Source organism: Ochotona princeps, chromosome 27, assembly GCF_030435755.1.
Source record: "Ochotona princeps isolate mOchPri1 chromosome 27, mOchPri1.hap1, whole genome shotgun sequence".
In the NCBI taxonomy this organism is placed as follows: Eukaryota; Metazoa; Chordata; class Mammalia; order Lagomorpha; family Ochotonidae; genus Ochotona; species Ochotona princeps.
In genome coordinates, this window is record NC_080858.1 from 22,827,312 (window position 1) to 22,853,728 (window position 26,417).

At 45.5% G+C, this 26,417-nt stretch overlaps 1 protein-coding gene across 6 annotated transcripts in view; it reads left to right on the plus strand.

The window, feature by feature from the left end:
* The first annotated feature begins 3,513 nt into the window (after positions 1 to 3,513).
* Positions 3,514 to 26,417, plus strand: part of RIMKLB (ribosomal modification protein rimK like family member B) — a 34,215-nt gene continuing 11,311 nt past the window's right edge. For 5 of the 6 annotated variants that reach the window (XR_009244328.1, XR_009244327.1, XR_009244329.1 and 2 more), the window contains exons 1-5: positions 3,761 to 4,098; positions 17,207 to 17,430; positions 23,107 to 23,337; positions 25,169 to 25,255; positions 26,030 to 26,233. Coding sequence is in view for 2 of the 6 variants with exons in the window: in XM_058656071.1 (XP_058512054.1) it covers positions 17,256 to 17,430; positions 23,107 to 23,337; positions 25,169 to 25,255; positions 26,030 to 26,233 (697 nt within the window). In the remaining 4 variants the exon portion in view is untranslated. Of the gene's footprint in view, positions 3,583 to 3,760; positions 4,099 to 17,206; positions 17,431 to 23,106; positions 23,338 to 25,168; positions 25,256 to 26,029; positions 26,234 to 26,417 lie in introns of those variants that run through there. The other variant, XM_058656072.1, reaches the window with a different exon arrangement.

Below are 26,417 nucleotides of genomic sequence, written 5' to 3' on the forward strand. Positions count from 1 at the left end.
TTACTCCTCACTGGGGTATGGAAGATTTCTCTACACACCCCTCCTAAACATGCTCACCTAAACAGTTGACATATATCCTGTTAGAATTATAGAGTTAGACCACCTGAAAAACAGCCAGGTTCAGCGAAAACATGCTTCAATGCTATAAACTGCTAAAGACTAAAATTGAAATAGGCATGAGACTGCTGAATAGCAATCTATAGCCATTTCAAAGTGTATAGAACACGGTTGAATATAAACCAAAATTGAAATGTCTATGAAGAAGTCACAGGTTGTGGCTGAGAACCTGCATTTTCCTAGTAACATATTAGTTAATCAATACCATGTCAATTAACGTCACAATGTTGTAAATGGTTGGAAATATTATGTTGGGGCTTTTAATTGATCAGGATGATACTCTGCCGGCTTTACCTTCAGACCAGAGATGGTCTCACCAACAAACCATTGAACTTACCAGGACAATAAGATGCTGGACTTTATGCTTGGTAAATACCTCCAATGAAAGAATGTCAACTGAATTTGAATTATGGAAATGCAACAAGGTGGAGTAATCCGCCGTGGGCGGAGGCTGTGGGGAGGGGCGGGGGGGAATCCCAGTGCATAAAAAATGTATCACATAATGCAATGTAACTAATTTAAAAAAAAAATGAAATGCAATAAAAATATGTTTAAAAAAAGGGTTTCAAGTTCCGTTTATCACAAAATGTTTCTTTTCAATCTTATTCATATTTCCTAAGCAATGAAGTTCAATGACTAAGTAATATAGAAATGATTTAAAAAGCTTATGGGATGGTGGTCTTGTATTCAAGAGGTTCTTAGAATCAGTGCCTCGCAGACTTGGGGGGGGAGAGTGGTTTTAACAGACTCATTTGCACCTTATGATGACTCAATGAAATGAGTAGCTACTCTTGTTCTCACTTTTACAGCTGCGCCGATAAAGATGTCTACAGGTTAGGTTATTGTGGATGATGTAGTGTGGAACCAGAAACCCGACGCAAGCAGTCTGGCTTGAGGAGCTGTCACCCTAGCTTATGTGACATCTCTGAAAGAGGTCAGAAAAAACAAAAGAACTCAGACTCATTGGCACTAGTTAGACAATAGACTGGGAGAGGAGTACTGAGAGCAGGCCACTGCAGCATTGGAGTCCAAGAAGATAAAAGGATCAGGATACTACTGAATCGCAAATCTGGACATTTTTGAACTTACTTAAAATTGGGGCCCAGGGCAATGCCTCAGTGATTAAATCCTCGCCTTGCAAGTGCTTGTCCCAGCTGCTCCACTTCCCTTCCAGCTCCATGCTGTGGCTTGGGAAAGCAGTCAAGGACGGCCACCTGTCCACCCGCATAGGAGACCCGAGGAGGCTCCTGGCTCTTTGCTTCAGATGGGCGCATCTTTGGCCATTGTGGCCACTTGGGAATGAATCGGTAGATGGAAGATGTTTCTCTCATTCTCTCTGTAAATCTGATCTGCCTTTCCAATAAAAATAAATACTTTTTTTTTTAAAGATTTATTCATTTTATTACAGCCAGATATACACAGAGGAGGAGAGACAGAGAGGAAGATCTTCCATCCTATGATTCACTCCCCAAGTGAGCCACAACGGCTGGTGCTGTGCCCATCTGAAGCCGGGAACCTGGAACCTCTTCCGGGTCTCCCACGCGGGTGCAGGGTCCCAATGCATTGGGCAGTCCTCGACTGCTTTCCCAGGCCACAAGCAGGGAGGTGGATGGGAAGTAGAGCTGCCGGGATTAGAACTGGCGCCCATGTGGGATCCCGGCGCGTTCAAGACGAGGACTTTAGCCGCTAGGCCATGCCGCCGGGCCCAATGAATCTTTTAAAAAACGGAAGATATTTGGAATGAATATTGTGTAAAGCCATGTGGTCACCCACTGCCTTTGGTTTAATTTGCAATATGGTGATGTAGCTGAATATACTCTGATTCTTGTCTCCCTTGGACTATATTTTTATTGGAAAGGCAGATTTATAGAGAGAAGGACAGAGAAAGATCTTCCATCCACCGGTTCAGTTCCAAAATGGCCTCAATAGCCAGAGCTGAACCAATCTGAAACCAGGAGTCAGGAGCTTCTTCTGGGTCTCCCACGCGGGTGCAGGGTCCCAAGGCTTGGGCTGTGCTCCTCTGCTTTCCTAGGCCACTAGCAGGGAGCTGGATGGGAAGTGGAGCAGTTCGACATGAACCAGTGTCCTTGTCTTACGACGGACAGAGTATTCAAACCACCCACTCTGAGAACAGCATGTTTTGGGTGTTCCCAGGAAAGGAGAAGTTGGAGCCTCCAGAGACGGCCCCATCTGTGGAGGTGGGTCTGATCTGAAGCTACCAACCATCCTCGCCTCCACTGATAGCCTGGCTCCAGTTCAGTGGCCCAGGATGAGGTCCTGGTCACTCAACCAGTCATGCCACCTCCATTTCATACACCTGCTCACAACCTAAGATGGTTTGCCATTCTGCTAGGTGATTTTCCAACTCTGTTCCCCTGGGTATTTTGATGGCCATTTTCCTCATCTTCGCGCGATTCTGCACCGGCTGGCCTACAGGGTCTAAGGGCTTCAAGAAGGGTGTCTTTCTTTTCCTGGGAGCTGTCTTCCCCCCGAAAAAGCTCCCGAAGCCTCCTGCTTGTCGAGTGGGGTTCGAGGCCTCTCTCCCATCCCGGGCAGGTTCCTGCCAGATGTGGCAGCCTTCAACCCCTGTCCACCGCGGGGCGGACGCTTCCGGTGGACGTTGTAACCGAACTTCTCCCTCAGCTCCTGCCCTTGTCCTCCCACCGTCGCGGGTCATCCCATGCGGTTTTCCAGCGGGAGGCAGAGCTGATGGGGTCACCGTTCCTGTCCTTAAAAAGCCTGCTTTATAAAGCCTAGAGAATTGATGGTGTGTGGCTTGAAATCCGTCTCCAATCCAAAGCCAAGGCTTTGTGTTTCCTCGTTACAGGGGCTGAGGTTAGCAGCATTAAGGCTCTTTGTCTTACTCCATCTTCCCCCCTCCATCCCCCACACGTCCCTTCCGCTCCCAAATCTCTGCCTCCTGGGGAGGAGAGATCTCGGCGAAGGTTCTAGGCGGTGGCCCTCTGGAAGGCCTAGAGACGCGCCGCGCCCGGGGAGGCTCGCAGGCTCGCGTCAGGGTTACAAAGTGCGGAGAGGCGCCTGGTGGTGGAGCCCGCGGAGGGAATGTGAGGCGGCGGGGAGCGTACAGCCGCAGGGTCTCCTCGCGTGGGTTTCTAGAATGGAGCAAACCTCGCCGCCGCCCCCCTCCCCGTATCCCAGTCTCCTGTGAAGACGGTTTGGCGGCGGGGGTGGGGGCTGGTGGGCAAGCGCGTCCTCGGGGGCGCCTGGCGCTCCCTCTTCGCCTCGCGCGCCCCACATCGCCTCTGCGGCCGCGGGAGAGGCCGGCGACGACCATGGCTGCGAGGGCGGGTCTGGAGGCAGGTGTCAGATCCGCTCGGCGGGGTTCGGCGGGGTTCGGCGGAGTTCGGCGAGGCCGGTTCCCCCCCCCCCCGAGGGCGGGGCCGGGGCGCGCGGCTCCCTCAGCGCTCGGAGTGAGTGCGGGGCGGCCTTCGGCGTCGTCGGGCGGTGTGTGTGTGTGTATGTGTGTGTGAGAGAGAGAGAGAGAGAGTGTGTGTGTCTGTGTGAGTGAGAGCGCGAGTGCGCGAGCGCGGGGTCGCGCGTGCGCGCGCTCGCGCGGCAGGCGAGTGAGGGAACGAGGAGCGGCCGGGTGGGAGCGTGTGTGTGTGTGTGCGTGTGTGTGTGAGCGAGTGTGTGAGTGCGTGCGTGTGTGTGTGTGTGTGTGTGTGTGGTGTGTGGTGTGGACGAGGAGGGGGTGAGCGGCGGCGGCGGAGGAGGGGAAAGCAGGCCGACCGCGAGGCAAGTGGGCGATTTTGCGAAGGGCGGCCGAGCGGGCCCGGGGAGCCGCGGTGGGCTGCGGAGAAAGGAGAGGCGGCTGCCGGCATCCCGACCCCCTCCCCCTCCGCTCCTTCCCCGCCTGCCAGCCGGCCCCGCGGGCCCGCGCTCCTTTTTTCCCTGCCTCCCCGAGGCCCCAGCCGGGCTCAGCCGGCCGAGAGCGAGGGAGGAGCCGCCCGCCCGAGCCAGGTACGCGGGGACCGGTCGGCTTTTCTCTCCTTCCCCCGGAGTGGGAGGGAAGGGGCGGAGACGCGCCCCCCGGGAGCGGGCGAGTTAGGCCCAATGGATCCCGCTGCCACTTGGGGGGCTCGGCCAGGCGGCCCGGGCCTGGGGGGTCCCGGGGCTTGTGATGCTGGTGGAGGAGGCCGGCGGGGGGGCGAGGCAGAAGCTAGGCTTGTTGGCCGATTGGGGGGTCGGCGGGGAGGACGGGGTGGCAGGGAGGCGCGACCTGGGCGTGTGGCAGGACCTTGGGTGCCGGGCTGGTATTGGGAAGGCGCCGCCGACTCCACTGTCCTTGCTCCCTTGCCTCAGCACGCCGCCTGTGAGCGAGGGAAGGAAGGAAAGACGGACAATGTGGCGCTCGACCCGCACTCAGCACGTTTTAAAACTCTATTTCTCTCTGTTAAGTGGAGGGGGAGTAGCGTGACAGTCGTCCCCCCCTCCCTTGACAGCCCTCTGAAGAACAAGGGACGACCCCATGATTGCTTATCGTGTTTGATATTCTAAGCAGATGACCATGATCTAAATACTCCTGGGGGGGGGGGGGGCGGGAGTGGAGGGGGTGTGTGGAAGACAAACCCAGACCACATCATGATGACCAGAGCCCTGCCTCCGTCGTGGCTGCGTGGTCGCAGGCGTGCATGGCCACTCTGAGATGCGGCGGGCGTTCATTCGGTGCTGGCAGGAACTTCATGTAAATGCTTCCGATGGGATGCTATTTTCCCGTTAATTACCAATGCCTTCTCGCAGCTGTCTTTGTCCAGTTGGGTTAAATTTTGAATCTGTGGCAAGTATTGAGTGCCTCAATATGGAAGTTTCTTTGATATGTATGAATGTTTTTAATGATTAACTCTAGCCATGAAAATCTACGTCATTTCTATACATATCATTTTTTTCTTTCACAATATTGAATACCTTAAAGGTCACTTTTTTTAAAGATTTATTTATTCTTATTACAAAGTCAGATATACAGAGAGGAGGAGAGACAGAGAGGAAGATCCTCCGTCCGATGTTTCACTCCCCAAGTGAGCCGCAACGGCCGGTGCTGTGCCGATCCGAAGCCGGGAACCTGGAACCTCTTCCAGGTCTCCCATGCCAGAGCAGGGTCCCAAAGCTTTGGGCCGTCCTAGACTGCTTTTCCAGGCCACAAGCAGGGAGCTGGATGGGAAGTGGAGCTGCCGGGACTAGAACCGGTGTCCACATGGGATCCCAGTGCTTTCAAGGCGAGGACCCTAGCCCCTAGGCCATGCCGCCGGGCCCAAAGGTCACTTTTAAAAATTATTTCCTAAGCAGTTTGTGAGCACTTTGTAAAGATACTCAGGAAATAAGACACTGGCATTTTATTAAGGGAGGTGGAACATTGATACCTTACCTTTTAATATGTAAAGTTCTAGTCTTAAAAGCAAATTTCGGGTAGTTTGTGTCACCTGGTTAGTCAATCAGCATTACATTATTTTCTTCCACCATAGTAGTGCTTGGTGCCTTTCATCTTTCATGTCACTGAATTGGCAGCAAGGCTGCTGATTTTCATGGGAGGGTTGCTTTAATTTTTATTATTTTATTGGAAAGTCATATTTACAGGAGAAGGAGAGAGAAGGATCTTCCATTCGCTGGTTCACTCCTCCAGTGGTGGCAGTGGCCAGAGCTGTGCTGATCCGAAGCAAGCAGCCAGGAGCTTCTTCAGGGTCTCTCATGCAGGTTCAAGGTCCCAAGGCTTTGGGCCGTCCTTGACTGCTTTTAAGTCCTTGCCTTGCATGCGCCAGGCTGCTTTATTTTTGATCTTTCTGTCTCCCCTTTTTCTGTCTTTTACCCTTACCAGTACTGGAGTCTGCGAGTCTGGGAGGGGGGCAGCCAGCCTGTGATTCTAAGAGCCAAAAAGGGGAACAGCAAATTCAGTCACATGCCAGACTCTGCTCAATTAAGAGCCCCTTTTCTTTTCCTGCCTTTCCCCCTGCAGGGCCTAAGGAGCTGAGAATGTAACCGTTAGCTCACTGGCTACCAGCTAAAATTCCACTTTTCCAATTTTTTACAGGGGATAGTTTGTCCTAAGTTTCCTTGGAATCCTTGTTGAGTGCATTCACATAAGTGGTAGCATCTGGTTGTTTAATAGGGCCCTTTTTTCTTTCTCCTTCTTATGTGGTTCCTTTTTCCTCTCTAATGGGAAATAACCAGCAAAATCTCTTGATCTTCTATACTCTCTCGGCCATACTGTGAAGAAATAACCAGTGAACATGAACCAGGCCTCAGAGAGTAGCTTGGGATACATGGACAAATATGACTTTTAAAAAGCTCCCTAAATTTCCCACCTACATGCTGTGTACTGGCCTGGGATGAGGTGCTAATATATATCACTCAATTTAGTTCTCACTCCTTGATTTGCTGAAAGACCAATGGCCTGTGAACTTGTAGGGGCTGAGGGAGGAAGATAGAGCAGAGCAGGGTTTCCCAGACCTGGGCAGCAGGAAGGAGAAGCAACAGTTGAGGGAGAAAGAACTTCCACATTGTGCATAGCATGTGTAAAATGAGAGGAAACTAGGCTTAAGTAAGGAGAATGAGTTTTATTGTAAGTTGCTTGCTAATCACTACTGACCTGTAGTTTTAAGGAAGGTTGTGTAGAGAGATTAGGTATAGATGTTGGGAAATTGTCTTTTTTTAAAGATTGTTAAATAATATAGTACCTCAGAAAAGATGTGCATATGATACATTGTGGATTCATGCACGTTGGGTGTCTGCAGCAAAGGACTAATTTTCTGGCTCCAAAGTAACCAATGCCGTGGTGTTATTTTTACTGTTTTAGTGTGGGCTTTTTTTGTTGTTGTTGTTGTTTCCTCCGAATTGGGTTTGAGGACACAGCCACAGAGCTAGCCAGCTCTGCGCCCTTGGTGACTTACCGGATGCATGAATCCGATCTGTTTATCTTTAATGAAATTATTGTTTTCTTTTTCTCCCCTTGTAACTTTAGCAGTTAACAAAGCTAATTATTTCTGGATCATTTGTCTGATGATGATGGAAGGTAGCATTACACTTGCTTCTTAAAGAGAAACTGATTTGCATATTATGGGGCTATATGTTTTGCCTGGTATTTAATATTGAGAATTGTGTTTTGTATGTTTCTTTGTAATTCAGGTTCACGCACATTGCGTACTGGACCTCCCACTGTTGTCATGGGGCTGGCAGTCTGAGCTCCTCCAACTTAATGCTGTTTAACCAGACAGTCATTTCTCCAGACAGTGTCTGGGCACATCCACTAGATTCTGATGAAATGTGACAAAATTGTGAATTACTGAGTTCTCCAAACAGAACTCTGTAGATATTTGTCATTTATAAACTGATTACATTTTACTGCCTCTCCCAGCACACAAGAAGACATGGTAGTACATCAACTTTGACCAGAAATGTCAAGGCTGCTGTGCCCCATGTTCAGATTCTCATTTTCTTTCTTTCTCTTCGCTTGGTGATGCTGGCTTCATGTTCCTGTAAGTTTAAAAATAAGAGAACATGGACTTTCCTTGTTAAGATCAGGCTACTTTTCTACTCTGCTTTCCCATTTTGGGCAACATGCCAATTTTTGACACTTTTTCAGAAAAATTCGTCTTGAAAATTTATGCAGGTTTGCCCAAAGAGCAGTGTTAGAATTCTCTGAATGTCTTGGGGTTTTGAGATGTTAACCTACTCCCTTGACTTGTGATAAAGTTACCAATACCGTTAAGGCTGTGAGCTTGAGGAAATCAATGGCTTTTTCTAACTCCTTTTACAAAGTAGAGTAGTCTGGAAAATAAGTTTGGGCAGAAGGCCTGACATGTGAAATGTGAGGAACTTTAGGCTGTACTATGCTTTTGTATCTCAGGAGGAACTCTTCTTTTTTGTTTGTTCCAAATTTTGTACTGTGCTCACAGATAACTTTGAAATAAGTTTCCTCTGTTAAGTGAAATGATTATAGAACATTTTATTTGGATTCCAGAGAAACTTCTTAAATTTAGTAGGTTTATATATTACAGGTTATTTGGAGAGAATTTTGGTAACTAAATTACAGGTAATTTAGGTAAAAGATACACTTTTTCTTATTCTCTAGTTGGAAGTGTGTGAAAATTTTGTAGTTAGTGCAGTTTTCTTTTTGCTATAGTAAAAAAACTTTTCCATCTTAACCATTTGTTAACTAGACAGGTCAATGGTAATAGTACTTTCATAGTCTTGTGTTCAATTATCATCTGTTTCATCATCTATTTCTAGAACTCTTATAAAAGTAAGATTCTATGACTGTAATTATTAGGATACAGTTCAGTGACCTATGACGGAAAGGATCTCCAAATATCAGTAGTGAGAAGGATAGTCATTCCTTTGGAAAGAAGAGTTAGGTACTTAGTGTGTTTAGGGCAGACAGTTAGGTAGGCCATGGTTCCACACAGTTGGGAATTCAAGTTTTTTGTAACCCATGGCTGTGCTTTTTCAAGGGTTGGGCTGTGTTCTCATAGTCCAGATGGTAGCTACAGCTACAGTGATAACACTCATATTCCGGGTAACAGCATGTTAAAGGGCCAAGGAAGAAGTGTAACTCTTTAAGTGTGGTTTCTGAAAGCCACGTCACAGTACTTGTCAGTCAGATCTCTTTGGAATACTCTTAGCTGCTTGCTGTGATTAGCTCATGGTCCAGTATCTTACTGCTAAGGAAGGTTTAGAAGACGGATCTTGGGAGGCCTGGCAATCTCCAGCATAGAGTGTGGAAAGTCTCTGCCACTTTGCGACTTTGGGTATATTAGCTAACTGTCGCATCTACAGCAGCTTTACTGCCACATGAGAATAACTCAGGGATGGGTGGGAGGGTTAAGTGTAAAAATCAGTTGAGTAGTGTGTTTCATATTATCACAGAGAATTTGAATTTGTTTTCTTGATTCAGCTTGCCTGTGGTGATACCTTTTAGTAGGAAGAGTACAGAGATCAGAAATCTTCTCATTTCTGGCTCATAGTATTTTGGGCAGGTCTTTAGAATGGGAAATAACACACGCCTCTCCACATAACTGTTCTTTGTAAATTGAATGACAAAACTGTAAGAGGAGAGGACTAGTGATTGTCGCGTTCCTGTCACTGTTAAAGTAGTCCATGGTTAACACCCTCCTGTTCTGAACATTCTGTCTTCCTTCAAATACATGAAAGAAAAATTTCGTTTTAAAAACCCAGAACATCTAAACTGAGAATTGTAAGTGACAATAATGTTATATAAGCGTTACCTGAGTTTCTGAGGAACTTGTGTTGGAATCTATTTATTGGTAAACTACCTTTGTAGGTGTTGGGATTGCTGGACCATAATGCCCAATCATTTAGGTGTTTCTGGGACTGATATTTTTGTTACCAGGAGCCAGGAGCTTCTTCAGGTCTCCCACGCAGGTGCAGGGTCCCAAAGCTTTGGGCCATCCTCTGCTGCCTTCCCAGGCCACAAGCAGGGAGCTGGATGGGAAGTGGAGCAGCCGGGACATGAACTGGTGCCCAAATGGGATGCTGGTGCTTGAAGGGAGAAGATTTGCCTGTGGAGCCACAGTGCTGGTTCCAGTGTTAGTATACCTTTAATAAGATTGCCAGAAGTCCTATCCCAGCCTTTATCCTTGTCAGTGCCTTTGTCCCTCTACCACTTATTCTCCTTCTTTCTGATTTTCTAATGATAATTCAGATCTACTAATAATGACTTTTGGGTAAAGAAACATAAAATTTCATGCATATTTCAAATTGTTTTTGTTTTGTGGTTGTAATGAATTGGCAACAAATGAGTCTTTGGCCAAAACCTAAAATGTCAAATATTAAATTTTATTTCTTGGTGAATAAACACATTGTATGGTATGGAGGGATACTATTGGAATTAGAAAGCCAGATGAAATCCAGGTTGTGTGTCTCAATATGAAGGTATTCTTATTAGTTCGTTCCCCAAATGCCTGAAGTCTCAATGACTAGACTAGGCAGCAGCCTGATCTCCATCAAGGCCCCACGTGGGTGGTGGCAACCCAAGCACTGGACACATTAACAGGAAACTGGGTTGAAAACAGGAGCCACAACTTGAATTGGCATTGTGATACAGGGCACAGTAACATAAGTACATGCTTAAGCCGTGGTGCTACCATGCCTGTTCCCTGGTAATACCTGAGGTTGAAATAGGATGATTAGGGCCCGGCCCAGTGGCCTAGCGGCTAAAGTCCTCGCCTTGAAAGCCCCAGGATCCCATATGGGCACCAGTTCTAATCCCGGCAGCTCCACTTCCCATCCAGCTCCTTGCTTGTGGCCTGGGAAGGCAGTTGAGGACGGCCCAATGCATTGGGACCCTGCACCTGCGTGGGAGACCCGGAAGAGGTTCCAGGTTCCCGGCTTCGGATCGGCATAGCACCGGCCCGTTGCGGCTCACTTGGGGAGTGAATCATTGGACGGAAGATCTTCCTCTCTGTCTCTCCTCCTCTCTGTATATCTGGCTGTAATAAAATGAATACATCTTTTAAAAAAAAAATAGGATGATTACAGTTCTGGATTTTCCTGTAAAAGATAAATTGTTTTTGTAGTGAATAGGATGATTTACATGACCATTTACATGAAATTATAAACTTCAGAGTCCAGAGTGCTAACCATTACACCATGGAACCCTCCCTGTAATGAAATTATAAACTTCAAAAGATGGGATCCATGGAGGAAGCTCCTGGCTACTGCTTTGGCCTGCCTCAGCCCTGGGCCTTGGAGCTGCTTGGGGAAGTGAGCTAGCAGATGGAAAATATCCATCTGTCCCTGTCTCTGTAACTCCTTCCAGCAAATAAATAGATCTGAGAAACCTTAGAAAAGAAAAAAAAACATTGAATTACTGTAATGTCTGGAATGTGTATTATAAATCATTGTATTTTTGATAAGCCATTGTTTGCCCTTGTGGTATGTTTTACCTGTTGCTATTTTGTTCTTTCTTCATACTCTGCTTACCCATGCTTCTTTTTTTTTTTTTTAAGATTTATTTACTTTATTACAAAGATATACAGAGAGGAGAAACAGAGAGGAAGATCTTGCGTCCGATGATTCACTCCCCAAGCGGCTGCAATAGCCAGAGCTGTGCTTATCCGAAGCCGGAAACCTGGAACCTCTTCCGGGTCTCCCACGCGGGTGCAGGGTCCCAAAGCTTTGGGCCGTCCTCAACTGCCTTCCCAGGCTACAAGCAGGGAGCTGGATGGGAAGTGGAGCTGCCGGGATTAGAACCGGCGCCCATATGAGATCCCGGGGCGTTCAAGGCGAGGACTTTAGCTGCTAGGCCACGCCGCCGGGCCCGGCCCGTGCTTAAATAATATGTCTGTCCTTGATGGTTTCTATCAGTGGACAGTGAGGGGTCCGTTCTGTGGTATAGTGGGTAAAGCTTCTGCCTGTGGCACTGGCATGGCATGTGGGTGCTGGTTTGAGTCTTGGCTGCTCCATGCTGGTATACCTGGGAAAACAGCAGAGAATGGCCCAAGTGGTGGGCTCCTGCACCCATATGGGATACCTGGAAGAAACTCTGGCCATTGTGGCCATTTAGGGAGTGAACCAGTAGATGGAGGATGGCCCTATGTCCCTCCCTCTCTCTGTAACTGTGCCTTTCAAATAAATAACTTAAAAAAATAGTGGACAATAAGAAATACATAAAGATTTTATACTTTCTGAGCACTTAATTCAGGCATTTATTATCAAACATTTTTATTAATAAAACTCATTACAAATATTCTTTCTCACCAATTCCTTGACCTTTCCTTTATCCTTCCCCTCCATCTCTTCTATGATAATGTAGACACAAGGAGGAAGAAGAAATTCAGCCCTCGAGCATAGTGTCAGTTTATTTAGTCTTCCTTTTAGTGTTGTTTACATAGTTGAGAAGGATGCATGCCCATATGAGCCTCTGGTTAGGGTGGGCAGGATCAGGTATGGAGGAAGGTAGGTGGGCCACATGTTTGTCTTTCTGTTTTTCCTTCTTTGTCCACAGGGGAGGAGGGGGAGAGGACCACTGCTTTCTGTCAGACTGTGTCAGCACCCGGGGATGGGAGATGGTCCTTTGATGACACTTAGAGATTGCAATGTGGGGGAAGAGTATTCTGAGCATGTTACTTGAGTGGTTTTGCTGGCCATGAGACCTTGTCGGTTTCATTGCTCCAGGGTCTAGAAAATCTTTCCAAGGGCTATTGGCTGACTAAGTCAATCTCAGTGCATCCACAGATCCAGACACTTGCTGCGAAACTTGGCCAGGAGAGTTGTCCAACCTGTTCTGCTTTTCATCCTCTGATATGGCAGTTAGCGTCCCCTGCTGGCCTAGATGAGCTGGCCGCCATGTCTTTTGTGTGCAGCTGGACGAGCTATCCACTACACAGGCATCAACAACTGAGGAGGCTCAATCTCCAGGGTTGGACTACACATCCTGTGCTTTCCCCGTGGCTAGGGTCTGAGTCCAGCGTTCTGTTCAGGAAGTCTTTCAAGATGCCTCCTCTGGTGTAACCTCAGATTTGACTCTTAAGTGCTCCAGCTTGTGTAGTGTCAGGTGTGGTGTGCACACGTACTGGTGCAGCTGCCTGGTCAGTTCTGCCTCAGGCCCATACCTCATGGAAACTGAGGTTGAATGGCCTAGTCCAACCAGCCTGCCACAGATCCAATAGTCAGCTATACCAGCAGGTGCCATGACCTAGCTGGGGTGACCTCCAATAACTCCCAGCTCCAGTTTTAACATGTGCCAGCCTCTGCTGATGTCTAGCCTGGCCCAGCCTGGCCCAGCCCACATCCTTTCCAGTTCTTGCATAAACCCATGGGTACTGCAGCTTAGTTCAGCCTGACCTGCCTGTCTGTACCTGGCTTGCATATGTCAACAAGTACTGCAGCCCACCTGGCTTAGCCTGCTCCCAGTCCTCATCAGCACCCTTATTAGCAGATATGCCTAGCAGGGAGTTTCCCAAGTTCCCCTACCAGGCCTGCACCCAGCCCTAGATACCAGATGTCAGATGGGGCAGCAACCCTTCCTAACACAGTCTACCCTCAGTCCTGGTCCTTGCATGCACCGGTGGGTGCTACAGCTTGGCCTCACCTGGCCTTCTCCCAACCCCTGCCCCCAGCCCCAGGAAGGTCAGTTGGGTTCCTGTCAGATGAGGTCTATGGTCTAACCTGGCTAGGCCCATCACTGCCCCAGATCCCCATGTAAACTGGAAGGTGCTGCATACTCACAGTGGTCCTACAGAATCTGCCCTCAGATCTAGTTCTTTTGTGTTCTAATGGGTGTCACAGCTCTGTTTTTATAATGGTAATTCAGGTGCAAGGTGCGGTAACCCCCCCCCCCCATTCTGCCCTTGTTTCCCACCACTGAGATGGGCTGCACGGAATGACAGCTCTCAACATAGAAGCTCTTCAAGCGTGGCTTCACCTGTTAGACAGTCAGCCTCTGGAAGGTGGAAGCATTGGTCCAATTCCATTTCCACAGGTGCAGGTATCCTTCCAAAAGATGCTGAGCATTTATGTCTTAGTTTCCTGTCAGAACTACAAGATTATAGGGAAATGTAGAAAATGAGAGGTGGGTGTTCGGTATGATGGTTAATACTTTACCGCTTCAGATAGCCAGGAGCCCGTATCAGAGCGCCTACGGGGCGAGTCCTGGCTCCACCTCCAGTTCCAGCTTGTGCACCCTGGGAGAGGTCACGTGCTTGGGATCGCTGTCCTCCCTGAGGGAGACCCGGCTGAGTTCCTGACTCCTTGCCTGGCTTTGGCCATTGCGGGCTTTTGGGGAATCAACAGCTTATCTACCCATCTTTCTGTTTGTGTCCGTTTTTCAAGTAAGTAATAAGGGAGATGAGATGGTAATGAGGTCTGAACGAGCAGTTGCTGATTGCAGACTGGTGTGAAGACATGCAGTTGCCCTGAATGTCTGTAATGCAGCGGTGTGTGAACATGAGTCACTGTGCCCTGCCTGCCATTGTCTGACTGGATCAATGAAAGCTGCGATCCTATGAGTGTACCTTACCTAGTGTCCAGGAAAGCACTGCGGTGGACACAGTGTGCTACTGTGGATGCCAGAAATAAGATCCCTCAGAATCAGTCCAGGGTCAGGAAGTTATTTTTGCTATGAAGAAGCAAGTTGAAAGGATTTGCTACAGCTGTCAGACGTTGACAGCAAAGCTTGAGATGTTGATCATGCATACCTTATGTGAAGAGCATCTGGAGTGTAGGAGGCAGTATATAGGATCCTCTCTTTCTTGTCTAGGACTGACCTGGGGGACCACAAGCCTTGGGGCGCGGTGCACCATGGACATCTGCTACTTTGTGACAGTCCAGGGTTAATTTTTCCCTGTACAAAGTAGTTACGACTCATGCACCTGCTGCTTCCAGCCCATGGCTGACTGGAGAGCAGACTGTGTGCTGGACTCCCACATTGTCCCTCAACACTGTGGTTTGTTTGAAGCCTTTTTGTCATTTGTTATTGCAGTTGTGCCTGGCTCAAAAGTTAGACCTAATTCTGTGAACTCAACCTGCATGGATGTGTCTGGAGGGGATGTTGAAAAACAATAAATATGAACTGGATATCTTTTTTTTTTTTTAAAGATTTATTCATTTTATTACAGCCAGATATACACAGAGGAGGAGAGACAGAGAGGAAGATCTTCCGTCTGATGATTCACTCCCTAAGTGAGCCACAACGGGCCAATGCGCGCCGATCCGAAGCCGGGAACCTGGAACCTCTTCCACAAGCAGGGAGCTGGATGGGAAGTGGAGCTGCCGGGATTAGAACTGGCGCCCATATGGGATTCCGGGGCTTTCAAGACGAGGACTTTAGCCACTAGGCCACGCCGCCGGGCCCGAACTAGATATCTTAAAGAATGACCTGAGAGCCAACATTGGCTCAGTGGGTTACAAGCATGATGCCAGCTTTCTGTATGAGTCCTGGTTCCTCCACTTCTCAAGCAGCTCCCTACCAATGTGCCTGAGAAAAGTAGTGGAAGATGGCCCAGGGCCCATGAACCCATGAGGAAGACCTGAATCGAGTTGTAGGTTCCTGACTTTGCCCTAGTACTTGTGACTATATGAGGAGTGAACCAGTGGATAGAATGTAACTCTCTACCTCTGTCTTTGTAACTCTGCCCTTCAAATAGATCTTAAAAGTAATCCTAAGCTATTCTGGGGGCAGGACTTCCCTGGAACCAGTCTCCTGTAGATATTGAGGAATGACTATATTTGAAATTTGTTTTGTTAAAAGAGGTTGTCTTTGCTAGCTTATGCCCAGACTTGTGGCATTTTTAGTTTCTGTCAGGAAGAATTTTTTTTTAAGATTTATTTATTTTTATTGCAAAGTCAGATATACAGAGAGGAGGAAAGACAGAGAGGATCTTCTGACCGATGATTCACTTCCCAATTGACCGCAATAGCTGTTGCTGCGCCAATCCAAAGCCAGGAGCTAGGTCTGCCACGCGGGTGCAGGGTCCCAAGGCTTTGGGCCGTCCTCGACTGCTTTCCCAGGCCACAAGCAAGAACTGCCAGGATTAGAGCCACCGCCCATAAGGGATCCCGGCACATTTTAGGTGAGGACTTTAGCTGCTAGGCCATGGCACCAGGCCCAGCTCAGGAAGAATTTTTATGTAAGAATTTTTAGGGTCAGCGCAGTGGCTCAGTTGGTTAGTCTGCATGCAAGCACCAGCATCCCATATGGGTGCCGGTTCATGTCCTCGCTGTTCCACTTCCCATCCAGCTTCCTACAGGGCCTGAGAAAGCAATAGAGGGTAGTCTAAGGCCTTGGGATCCTGTATTTGTGTAGGAGGCTTGGAAGAGTATTCCTGGCTCCTGGCTTCAGATGGCTCAACCCTGGCCATAATAGCCAGTGGATGGATCTCTTTCTCTTTTTCTCTGTAAATCAGCTTTTCTAATATGGAATTAATTTTTTTCTGGTTTGTTTTTGTTTCAGAGACAGAGTAAGCGTTCCCACCTACTGAGTCACTACTCGAATAAACACAGTAGTCTCTGGCTAGGACAGTGCTAGGAACCTCAAGCCAGGTCTCCTGACATGCGTGGTGTGAACTCCTGAGCCTGTCCTGGGGAAAGACAACTTTGGTCTGTTGTCTTGCTTACAAAGCTCAGAGAAAATTACACTCTGAGAAAAGTTTTCTTTGCATTCTAATATACTGCATTTCAGAAAAATGATAGACCCTAATCAACTAAGTAAGATCATTAAAAAAAATAAATAAAAAATAAAAAAAGAAAGTGAATAGGTTAAGAAGGAAAATAAAATGATAGAAAGAATAAAAATTTAAAGCTCTTGTTCTCCAGTTACTTATCACACACATCTTGTTTACTACACATCTAATTAGTTATTAATGTATAAATGTTTAGTAATACAGATGCTACTATATATTTTTTTACTTAACCGTTAACAAAAAGTCAATATAAAAACACACAATATATGTTTAATTGTGATTTCTAGTGAAGGAAAAACATGGGACTGTGTTGTTTGTTACTAGAATTTCATCTATTTTATATCAAGAAGGAATTGCATTGCATTTTGAGGGAAGGGATAAAACAAAGTAGGTAATCACATGAAAACATATTTGTAGATAGTGTTTATTCTAGGGGATGATATTGAAAGTTTCTGAAGAGGGCCCGGCCCAGTGGCGTGGCCTAGCGGCTAAAGTCCTTGCCTTGAAAGCCCCAGGATCCCATATGGGCGCCGGTTCTAATCCCGGCAGCTCTACTTCCCATCCAGCTCCCTGCTTGTGGCCTGGGAAAGCAGTCGAGGCCGGCCTGATGCATTGGGACCCTGCACCCGTGTGGGAGACCTGGAAGAGGTTCCAGGTTCCCGGCATCGGATCGGCACGCACCGGCCTGTTGCGGCTCACTTGGGGAGTGAATCATCGGACGGAAGATCTTCCTCTCTGTCTCTCCTCCTCTCTCTATATATCTGACTTTGTAATAAAAATAAATCTTCCGAAGAAGGTTCTGAAGGTGAAGAGCCATGCTGGAGTGGGAGGAAGGGGGTGCAGTGTCTGTACCCTTATCTTTACCTGTCGTGTGTAGTATGTAATCACAGCAGTGCGAAAGATTTGTCCTATGTGCATTTTCTCTTTCATCTCCACAGTTTACATTCAAGAGAAAACAGTCAAGGCAGGGGGAACAGATAGAGCAACATGTGTAGCTCCGTGGCCGCCAAGCTGTGGTTTTTGACAGATCGCCGCATCAGGGAAGATTATCCCCAAAAGGAGATTCTCCGAGCACTGAAGGCTAAATGCTGTGAGGAGGAGCTGGACTTCAGGGCTGTGGTGATGGATGAGCTGGTGCTGACAATCGAACAAGGAAATCTGGGTGAGTCTGTACTTAGTGAGCTTTTTGATTTTTACTTAGAATCTACATGTTTTAGAATTAATGTTTTATTTAAAATCTTTTTAAGCTAAAAGATGTATTTAAATTTGAGAGAGAGAGAGAGAGAGAGAGATCTATGATCTGCTGGTTCGCTCTAGATACCTGCAACAGACCAGGTTGGGCTGGGGCAAAGCTAGGAGCCAGGAACTTCACCTGGGTCTCCTGTTGTTGTTGGCAGGAACCAAAACAACTTGGGTCATCTTCCACTGCTTTGTCAGTTTTAAAAAGTTCTGGTTGTGAGCCCAGCATGATGGCTCAAGTAGCCAACCCTTCTCTTGCAAGCACCGAGATCCACTCTGGGCACTGGCTTGTGTTCCAGTTCCACTTCCCTTGCAGCTCCCTGCTTGTGGCCTGAGGAAGCAGGGGACGGCCCAAAGCCTTCCTGCGCTGTCGGAGCCTGCAGGTTGCCTCTCGTGCGGTTGGAGGTCCCGAGGCTGCAGCCAGCCACAGCCGTTGCACACATGCTGCGGCTGTTTTCTGTGGTGTGAGGATTTGCTTTCTCGTGGGGGAAGAGGCCAGGAGGCATGATTTTTCCTGTTACCGGTTGAGATCATTGGTGAGGATTTCTGAGGAACTTGTTTATAGAAACTGGAAGTTTTCAAACAGTGGTTGCCCTGGTATTTTTCATTTGGGTGGTTTGTGGAGTTCTGAGTAATTAGGGCAGTTAAGGGATTCTGGCAGCAGGTGCCCCTACAGAGGAAAGGACAGTTGTTCCCATCTGAAGGTTAGGTCGACTGTGTAGGTTTGTCTGAACGAAACACTGGCCGCTGTGTTATTCCTGCTGAGCCAGAAAAGTGCTGTCTGACATCATTCTAGAAGGATCGCATCTAGAAAAGACCTTGCTATTGATTGTCTTAGTTTGGTCCCACTGTTCAGGGTTCCATACCATCACAGCAGGGATTTGGATTTCAAAAAATGCTGTGTCCTGCCCAGTACTTTTTCTTACAATAAGTAAATCAACAATAACAGGATGAATAACAAGGCTCAACATTTATGTGTATCACGGCATGCACATGGCGCAGTGGCTGGGACTTTGTCAGGCTGAGAGCCAGAGGCTTGCTCACAGTTCCCCGTGTGGGTGCAGGGATTCAAGCACCTGGGCCCCTCTGCTGCGCTCTCGAGTGCATGGGAAGGGAACTGGGTCAGACATAGAGCAGGGATGCTCAGGGATGCAGCAGGCAGCTGATCTGTGCTTCTCTCAAGAGATAGCTGGTTTTGGAGAGTAGAGAAATTTATAATAATTAATGTGGACATTTACCTGCTGATCGTTCAAGTCATATTAGGAAGATTACATGCTGAATTACGTGGAAATATTTCTCCTTGTTTTTTGTGCATCAAGTATTTTAAGATGGGACTTTGGGACATGTGAGCAGAGACATAAAGAAGCAAGTTCCTGTTGTGTAGCTAATAAGATACCAGGCCTTTAGCCTGCCCGCCCTACCAGAGCACTGACATTTGTAACATTTAAGCAGATGTGCTTTAGCTAAGACATCACATACCTGTTCATTGGGTATATCTTACTCCCTTTGCCAAATTCTGGGATATAATTGGTTATCTGGACCTCAGATATGTATTTTTTAAGAAGTGTTTTAAATATGACTGCAGCAGAGCAGCCCTGCTGTGCTCGTCTGCTCGCTTCTTGTTTAGCACAGTTCCAGCGTCGCCGTTGGCCAGTGCTGCATGGTCAGTGTTTAGGCTCCGGTTAGCGATGATGAGCCGGGGCAGGATTCCTTCTGCTTCACTGAGCAAGCATCTGCCACGAGAGTGTGGTTCCTTTGCTTTCTCAAAAGAACACCCTTTAAAGATAAGAATTTTCTTTGAACCTGGAATTTTCTATAAATTTTTATAAATTTGATGTTAGATAGGACTTTGAAACAGCAGATTGCCGAGAGTTTAATGATGCTAACTACAGAATGATATTTTAGTAGAAAACGTAATGTATCTCAGTAGGAAGCTTCTAAGCAAATATGAGAATCTTTTGCATATATACATATATGTAAGATTTATTTTTATTGGACAGTCAGTTATATAGAGAGGAAGATCTTCTGTCTGTTGATTCGCTCCCCAAGTAGCCACAGCGACTAGAGCTGAGCTGATCTGAACTAGAAGCAGGAGCCTCCTCCAGGTCTCCCACACGGGTGCGGGGTCCCCAGGCTTTGGGCCGTCCTTGACTGCTTTCTCAGGCCACAAGGTAGATGGGAAACGGGGCTGCCAGCCTTAGAACTGGTGCCCATTTGGGATCCTGGCATGTTTAAGGCGAGGACTTTAACCACCAGGCTACCGCACCAGGCTCTAAAAACATGTTTCTAAAGATTTGAGTGTTTTACTGTTCAGAATTTTCATCAGTGGTTTTGTGTGGCAAATACAGTTTTAAAATAAACAAAACAAAATAAAACAAAAAATCAGTGTGTTCATTTGAAAGGTACAGAGAAGGACTGTGCTGGATTCCTCTCGAGATGACAATAGCTGCGGCTGGGCCAGGCTGAAGCCACTTGAGGCATCATTTACATGAACCTAGAATGGGAAGCGGAGCCAGGATTCAGCTAGGCACTCTGACAGTGAGTGTGGGTGTCAGGTGTGGCTTCACCGCCGCGTTACACATTGCCCACAGATGTAATTCAAGTGGTGATGAATTTGGTAACTTGGCCAGATAAATAATGGGTCTCAAGAGAGTCCTGAACACGCCCTTAACAACTTGTTTGTGTGAAGAATTTAGGTGAAAGTAGACAGCTCAGAAATCGTGAATATCTCGGTCTCCTTTTTCCAGTTAAAGTTAACAGTGTGGTAAAGTTCAAGCTAGAATTCTAACTAGCTGTGATCAGCTTGTGATAGCAAATGGAAGAGTGAAGAACTGAATATTAAAAAGTAGATTTTGAAATACCGACACCAGTTTTCTTGAGAGAATACACAGGAATTTGATGTGGTGTCTTGGTTTCTCTCTCCCCATCCAATGTTAAGCAAATAGGAAAGCATGAACCAAGTTAGGATCTGTGGGAATGAATGACCACAATTTTTTCGTATTTTTTTTCTGTTGATGTGTGCAATTTGTGTACATATACACAAAGCTTTTGAACGGGTTAGCTCTTTTCAATAAACAGTTGCTGTCTGTGTCCCAGCAGGAGGAGACTGATGTGTATCCTCCGTGTCACTAGCACATCCAGGAAAACTTTAGTGCCATTTGATGGGTGCTCGGCAATCTGACCTTTAGTGTAGATTTCAAAATCCTTTCCAGTAATTTTTTCTCAAATTGACTTTGCAAAGATTTGTTCATTGCATTGTAATATTTACTTCGTCTTTTAAGTCTAGAGCAGTCTTCATGATTACATGGTTGATCAGAAGGATTGAGGTTTAGGGAAAATTGGGTGAATTCATTACTTCCAAATTTGCTATTTGTTGTCATTCCTGGGGGAAGGGGAGAGACAAAGACATAATGCTTCAGGGCTTGGCGGCGTGGCCTAGTGGCTAAGGTCCTCGCCTTGATCCCATATGGCTGCTGGTTCTAATCCCGGCAGCTCCACTTCCTCTCTATCTCTCCTCCTCTCAGTATATCTTTGTAATGAAAGTAAAATAAATCTTTAAAAAAAAAAAAAAAGGCATAATGCTTCACGGTCTGGATTTATTTACTGTTTTTTTTTTTTTAATATCACATGTAGTTTTTTATGAATGTACACGATTGTTGTATCCAGGTTACACATTCTGGGCAACAAAATTGCTTGGCAGGGCTAGGGAGCATGAAGTGTGTGCCACTGTCAGTGATTGGCTTTTATTTAATGTTAATTTACTTAGTATTTGGAAGAGTAATGGATTGGCTTTTATCGACTGGTTCACTTCCTGAATGACCGCAAAAGCCAGACCATTCTCTGTATCCTTGCCTCAAGACCGCGTTCCAGCCAAGTCAGGTTAGAAAGTACAAGGTTGCAGAAATCTGCCGTCTTTGTCTCAAAATGTTCCTAACAGGAAAGTGGGTAATATTGTAAGGAGACTATCTGCAGGTGACAGGACCCATCTGTATGATGACCACACGCCAGGAGACTATTTCTGCTTCCAGCATTGTGTGTGGTATCTTATTGATGTATCGGGGTTTTTCTGCTGGCAGAGACTACATGGGAAATGTTTCAGCCCCTATTATACGGAGGAAGGATTAAGAGATGGAATTGGTGCAGACTAGTAACAGGTGATAAGCAGTACATACCTCCACTTCTCAGGATATCGATCCTTTGGCTGACATGGGCAACCTTGGAGTCTCTATTCACCCCGATACTGTTGATACTGGGCTCGGAGAGTTGTCCAATTTGTTCTGCTTTCCGTCTGCCATGCTGCCAGATGTCCTCTGCAGGCCCCAGTGGACTGCCATATTCTCCATGTGCATCTGAGTATACTGTCCACTGCTCCATCTGAGCCACTGAGGAGGTCCAGCTCTGACACACGTGTTCCACAGTCAGACCATGGAAGCTGCAAGTCTCTGAATTTAAGCTTGTTAACTGGCTATGTGGCGTTTTACATATCTGACACCTTATCTTACTAAACCATATCTTATACCTTACATCAGTAAATGTGACAGTTGATGCACATACTGTTTTTGTTAGTTTTGCCCTGTAACTTCTGCTAGCTGACATTTGAAGTTTCCTTTCTCTTAACTAAACACATCATAACCTCTTGAGGCTTGTGTCCTAACTTTGCTGTTCATGCTACTCCACTGATCTCTCCTGTTGCAGAATTACTACCATGTCTGAAAGCTAATACCTAAGAAGTGAGTTTATATCATGTCTTTACCTACTAGAATAAAATCTTGAGCATAAAGACCTTATTTCTGTGATTTTATAATATACTCAAAACATTAGAAAAGTCTGGCAGTAATTTTAATCAATGAGTGGGAGAATTTTCATCCGCAAGGGATTGAGCTTTAGTATGGCTTTTCATTCAGTCCACCTGAGAAAATTAAAACTGTACGTTTAATGACAAAAAGATGTCTGTGATACAATTTTAAATAATGAGATAAAGTTATCAAGTATCAGATTCCAGTTTTATATCTGTTGCCTATTTTTCTGTTACTGCAATGACAGTGTAAAGTGCATTCTAATAATAATACCTAAAAAAGCTCAAGAAAATTCTTTTGTTATACTAAATCTGTTAGACACTAGTTGAATTCAAAATAAATGTTTAAAAGTTATAAATATTTTTAAAAAATTTTGTTACAGAAATGTGTGTCCTAACTGAAAAAAAATGCTGCAGATGGAGAATTGCATGGAGCACAGAGTTAAACTTGTCACTCAGTCACACTCAGAGCAAGCTGCCTAAATAACTTATCCTTCCAGCTATTTTTTTTACCCATGTGTAAACATAAAGTTATTCTCAGATTTGTCCTTAAAAAATAAGACCAACATTATATGTGGGTTTTTTTTCGTTCTTGAACATGTTTTAATAACATTATTTATGATGAGCATGTAGTAATTTTATGGTATTGGAATGAATTATGACTTGCTTGACTAGCTAATGCAAGATTGTTTAGCCTAACCTAGTATTGACGAAATAATATTTTTAAAGTTGTGATCTGAGGTTTGGTGTAGGTAATTTCACATTTGCTTGTAACCGTTTTGACATCATTCCTGTACATTTCAGGTCTGCGGATCAGTGGAGAACTAATCTCTGCCTACCCACAGGTGGTGGTAGTGAGAGTACCAACCCCTTGGGTGCAAAGCGATAGCGACATCACTGTCTTGCGCCATCTAGAGAAGATGGGGTGCCGACTCGTGAACCGACCTCAAGCCATCCTAAACTGTGTGAATAAATTCTGGACATTTCAGGAGTTGGCTGGCCATGGGGTTCCACTGCCAGATACGTTCTCTTACGGTGAGCTCACTAGTAATGATATATTTATAGCCTAAGTGTCAAAATTACTGATTGTTTTGACAGTTATGCTAGATTAATAGTGTAACTTTCTAGAAATTGCCTCTCAAAAGAGGTAGCATTTTTTTTTAAGATTTAATTATTTTTATTGGAGAATTAGATTTACAAAGCAGACAGAGATCTTCTATCCACTGTTTTACTCCGCAAGTGGCCACAATGGTAAGAGTTGAGCCAATTCAAAGCAAGGAGTTTCTTCTGGATCTCCCACAGGGGCGCAAGGCCTTCCTCACCTCCTTCCTCAGGCCATAAGCCGGGAGCTAGATGGGAAGCAGAGCAGTGAGGACACAAACCGGCACCCACATGGGATTCCAGCAGATGGAAGGTGAAGATGTAACCACTAGGCCATCGCACCTGGCCCACAAGTAGCTTTTAGATTTAGCAAACTGGGCAGCAGAATTGTTGTTAGCCATGTCTGAATACTGATATATGTTATGGGGTGGACCAGATAATAAATATTTTAGACTTTATAAGCCATGAGTTCTGTGGTAACCCTCAGTAGTGTAAGGTGCTACGAATATTTATTTGATTATGTATGAGTAACAAACAAGTCACAAACAGGCATAGGTTATGGGACCACACTTTGAGTGGTACTGTTATACTGCTTAATATATTTCTGTCCATCTGTGCCTGGTTTGAAATACATCAGGATTACGGTAAATCATTACAGCATTTTCCATAAGAACATTTCTTCAATTAAACCGTCACTACAATACCTATAGATATTTTCATGTGGCTTTTTTTTTTTTTTATAAAGTCAGATATACAGAAAGGAGAGACAGAGAGGAAGATCTTCCGTCTGATGATTCACTCCCCAAGTGAGCCACAACGGGCCGATGCACACTGATCCGAAGCCGGGAACCAGGAACCTCTTCTGGGTCTCCCACGCGGGTGCAGTGTCCCAATGCATTGGGCCGTCCTCAACTGCTTTCCCAGGCCACAAGCAGGGAGCTGGATGGGAAGTGGAGCTGCCAGGATTAGAACCAGTGCCCATATGGGGTCCCGGGGCTTTCAAGGCGAGGACTTTAGCCGCTAGGCCACGCCACCGGGCCCAAAAGAAATTTTTGTCTTCTTGCTAATAGTTTATAGAGTCCGCACTCTGCGTGCTCCCAAGCCTGTAAGGCTTTTGAACATTCAGTTGTTCACATTTGGTAACTGCATGAGAAGAGGCAGAATAAGTGAAATGTTTGATTATTCTGTCTTTCCAGTGTATACCACAGTTCTACAATTAAGATTTAATGAGAATGGACCAGGAATAAAAAGTCAGATTGGCAAATATGACGTTTTTAATAGTATTGATGTTTGAAAGTTTTATAAGACTGCTGTCTTAAGTTCTTCCAATTTCAAATTTCTTGTATTATAAATACTAAAAAGGCGTGCTGATTTTTACAGGTGCAGACCACTTTATTATTATAAAAACAGTAAGAAGTAAGATTTCACCTGAGGATGCTGAATGCCTTAGTATAGAAAGAACTCTGATGAATAATGGGACTAAGAAAAATTAATGTGTGAGTTTGGTAATGAAGAGGTGTTTGTGTGTGCACATTTTAGCATCTGTCCAAACTTAGAAATATTTTAAGCAACTAATTCTTCACTCTGTTAATGCTGTTAGGGAATTGGATGTTCAGTCTTAAAGCATCTGAAGTGTTTTAAATTCTAATTTCAGTTTGTTATTAAAGAAAAATGAAAATTAGCCATTTCTACCTCCTTTCTACTATCTTTAGTGTAGGTTAAATTGATCACAATGCTATTATTAAATATCTTTTGCCCAAACCAGGTGGTCATGAAAATTTTGCTAAGATGATTGACGATGCAGAGGTACTGGAGTTTCCAATGGTGGTGAAGAATACACGGGGTCATAGAGGTGTGTATGGGTTATTACTGCTATGGTGTGTAAGTCTGAAATTATTCTCACACAGTAGTAATGATGATTTTGCAATAGGGCTTTGGACGAATAGTTAGAGGGAGATTTGTAGGTATGATATCTCAAGATTATCTACTACTGTGAGTTGTTCAGTTTGGCTCGAAGCTCCTGGCACAGTGGTTACTCTGGAGATTTTAACACATACTTGAATGTCTTCACTCATTAACTTCAGTCATCTACCTCTCAGTTTATGTAGTCTGAGACTTAAATGTTGGGAAACTAATTGAGGAGATTGTTAATCTGGTGTGTTTATCCATTACCTCACTAATTGTTTTTTGAAGATTTGTTTATTTGTTTGAAAGGCAGAGTGGCAGAGAGAACAGCTGTTGGTTCACTTCCCAAATGCCTGCGACAGCCAGGACTGGGCCAGGGTGAAACCAGGAGCCTAGGACCCCGTGCTTGCTTCCACTGGCATGGCGGGAACCAAGCACTTCCCTCCCCAAGCACCTTAGCAGGCAACTGGGTTGGAAAAAAATGGACTCCCATCTCAGACACTGAAACAGTGTCTCAACAGCACCACCCTTACTTCATTAATTATTACAGCTAAATTTCATTGGTTAAGGAAATATAAGAATAAAGTGTAAATGTAATTGATTTGAAAAAAGCATATTGGAACCCAAAAAAGGAACAGCTAGCAGGGTGTAACTTCCCACAGTTGGTGACTGTACATTTATTTTATATATATAGATATATATAATTCTTTCTTAATCACAGGCAAAGCAGTATTCTTGGCCCGAGATAAACATCATCTGGCTGATCTGAGCCATCTTATTCGCCATGAAGCTCCATACCTGTTCCAGAAGTATGTTAAAGAATCTCATGGGCGAGATGTCCGTGTCATTGTTGTGGGAGGCCGTGTAGTTGGCACCATGTTACGTTGTTCAACAGATGGGAGAATGCAAAGCAACTGTTCACTAGGTAAGAACAATGCTTATCTAGTGAGTATTGAAATGTAACTTGATCATTTTACTTAAATTAGAAGACATCTTTCACCTATAAATATGATTTATAAATTCACTACCATTGCAGTATTTGTTTGTGCTGTTCTCATGGAATTGGATTTGACTGAATCATAAATTTGTTTTCGCCTGTTACTCGGTTC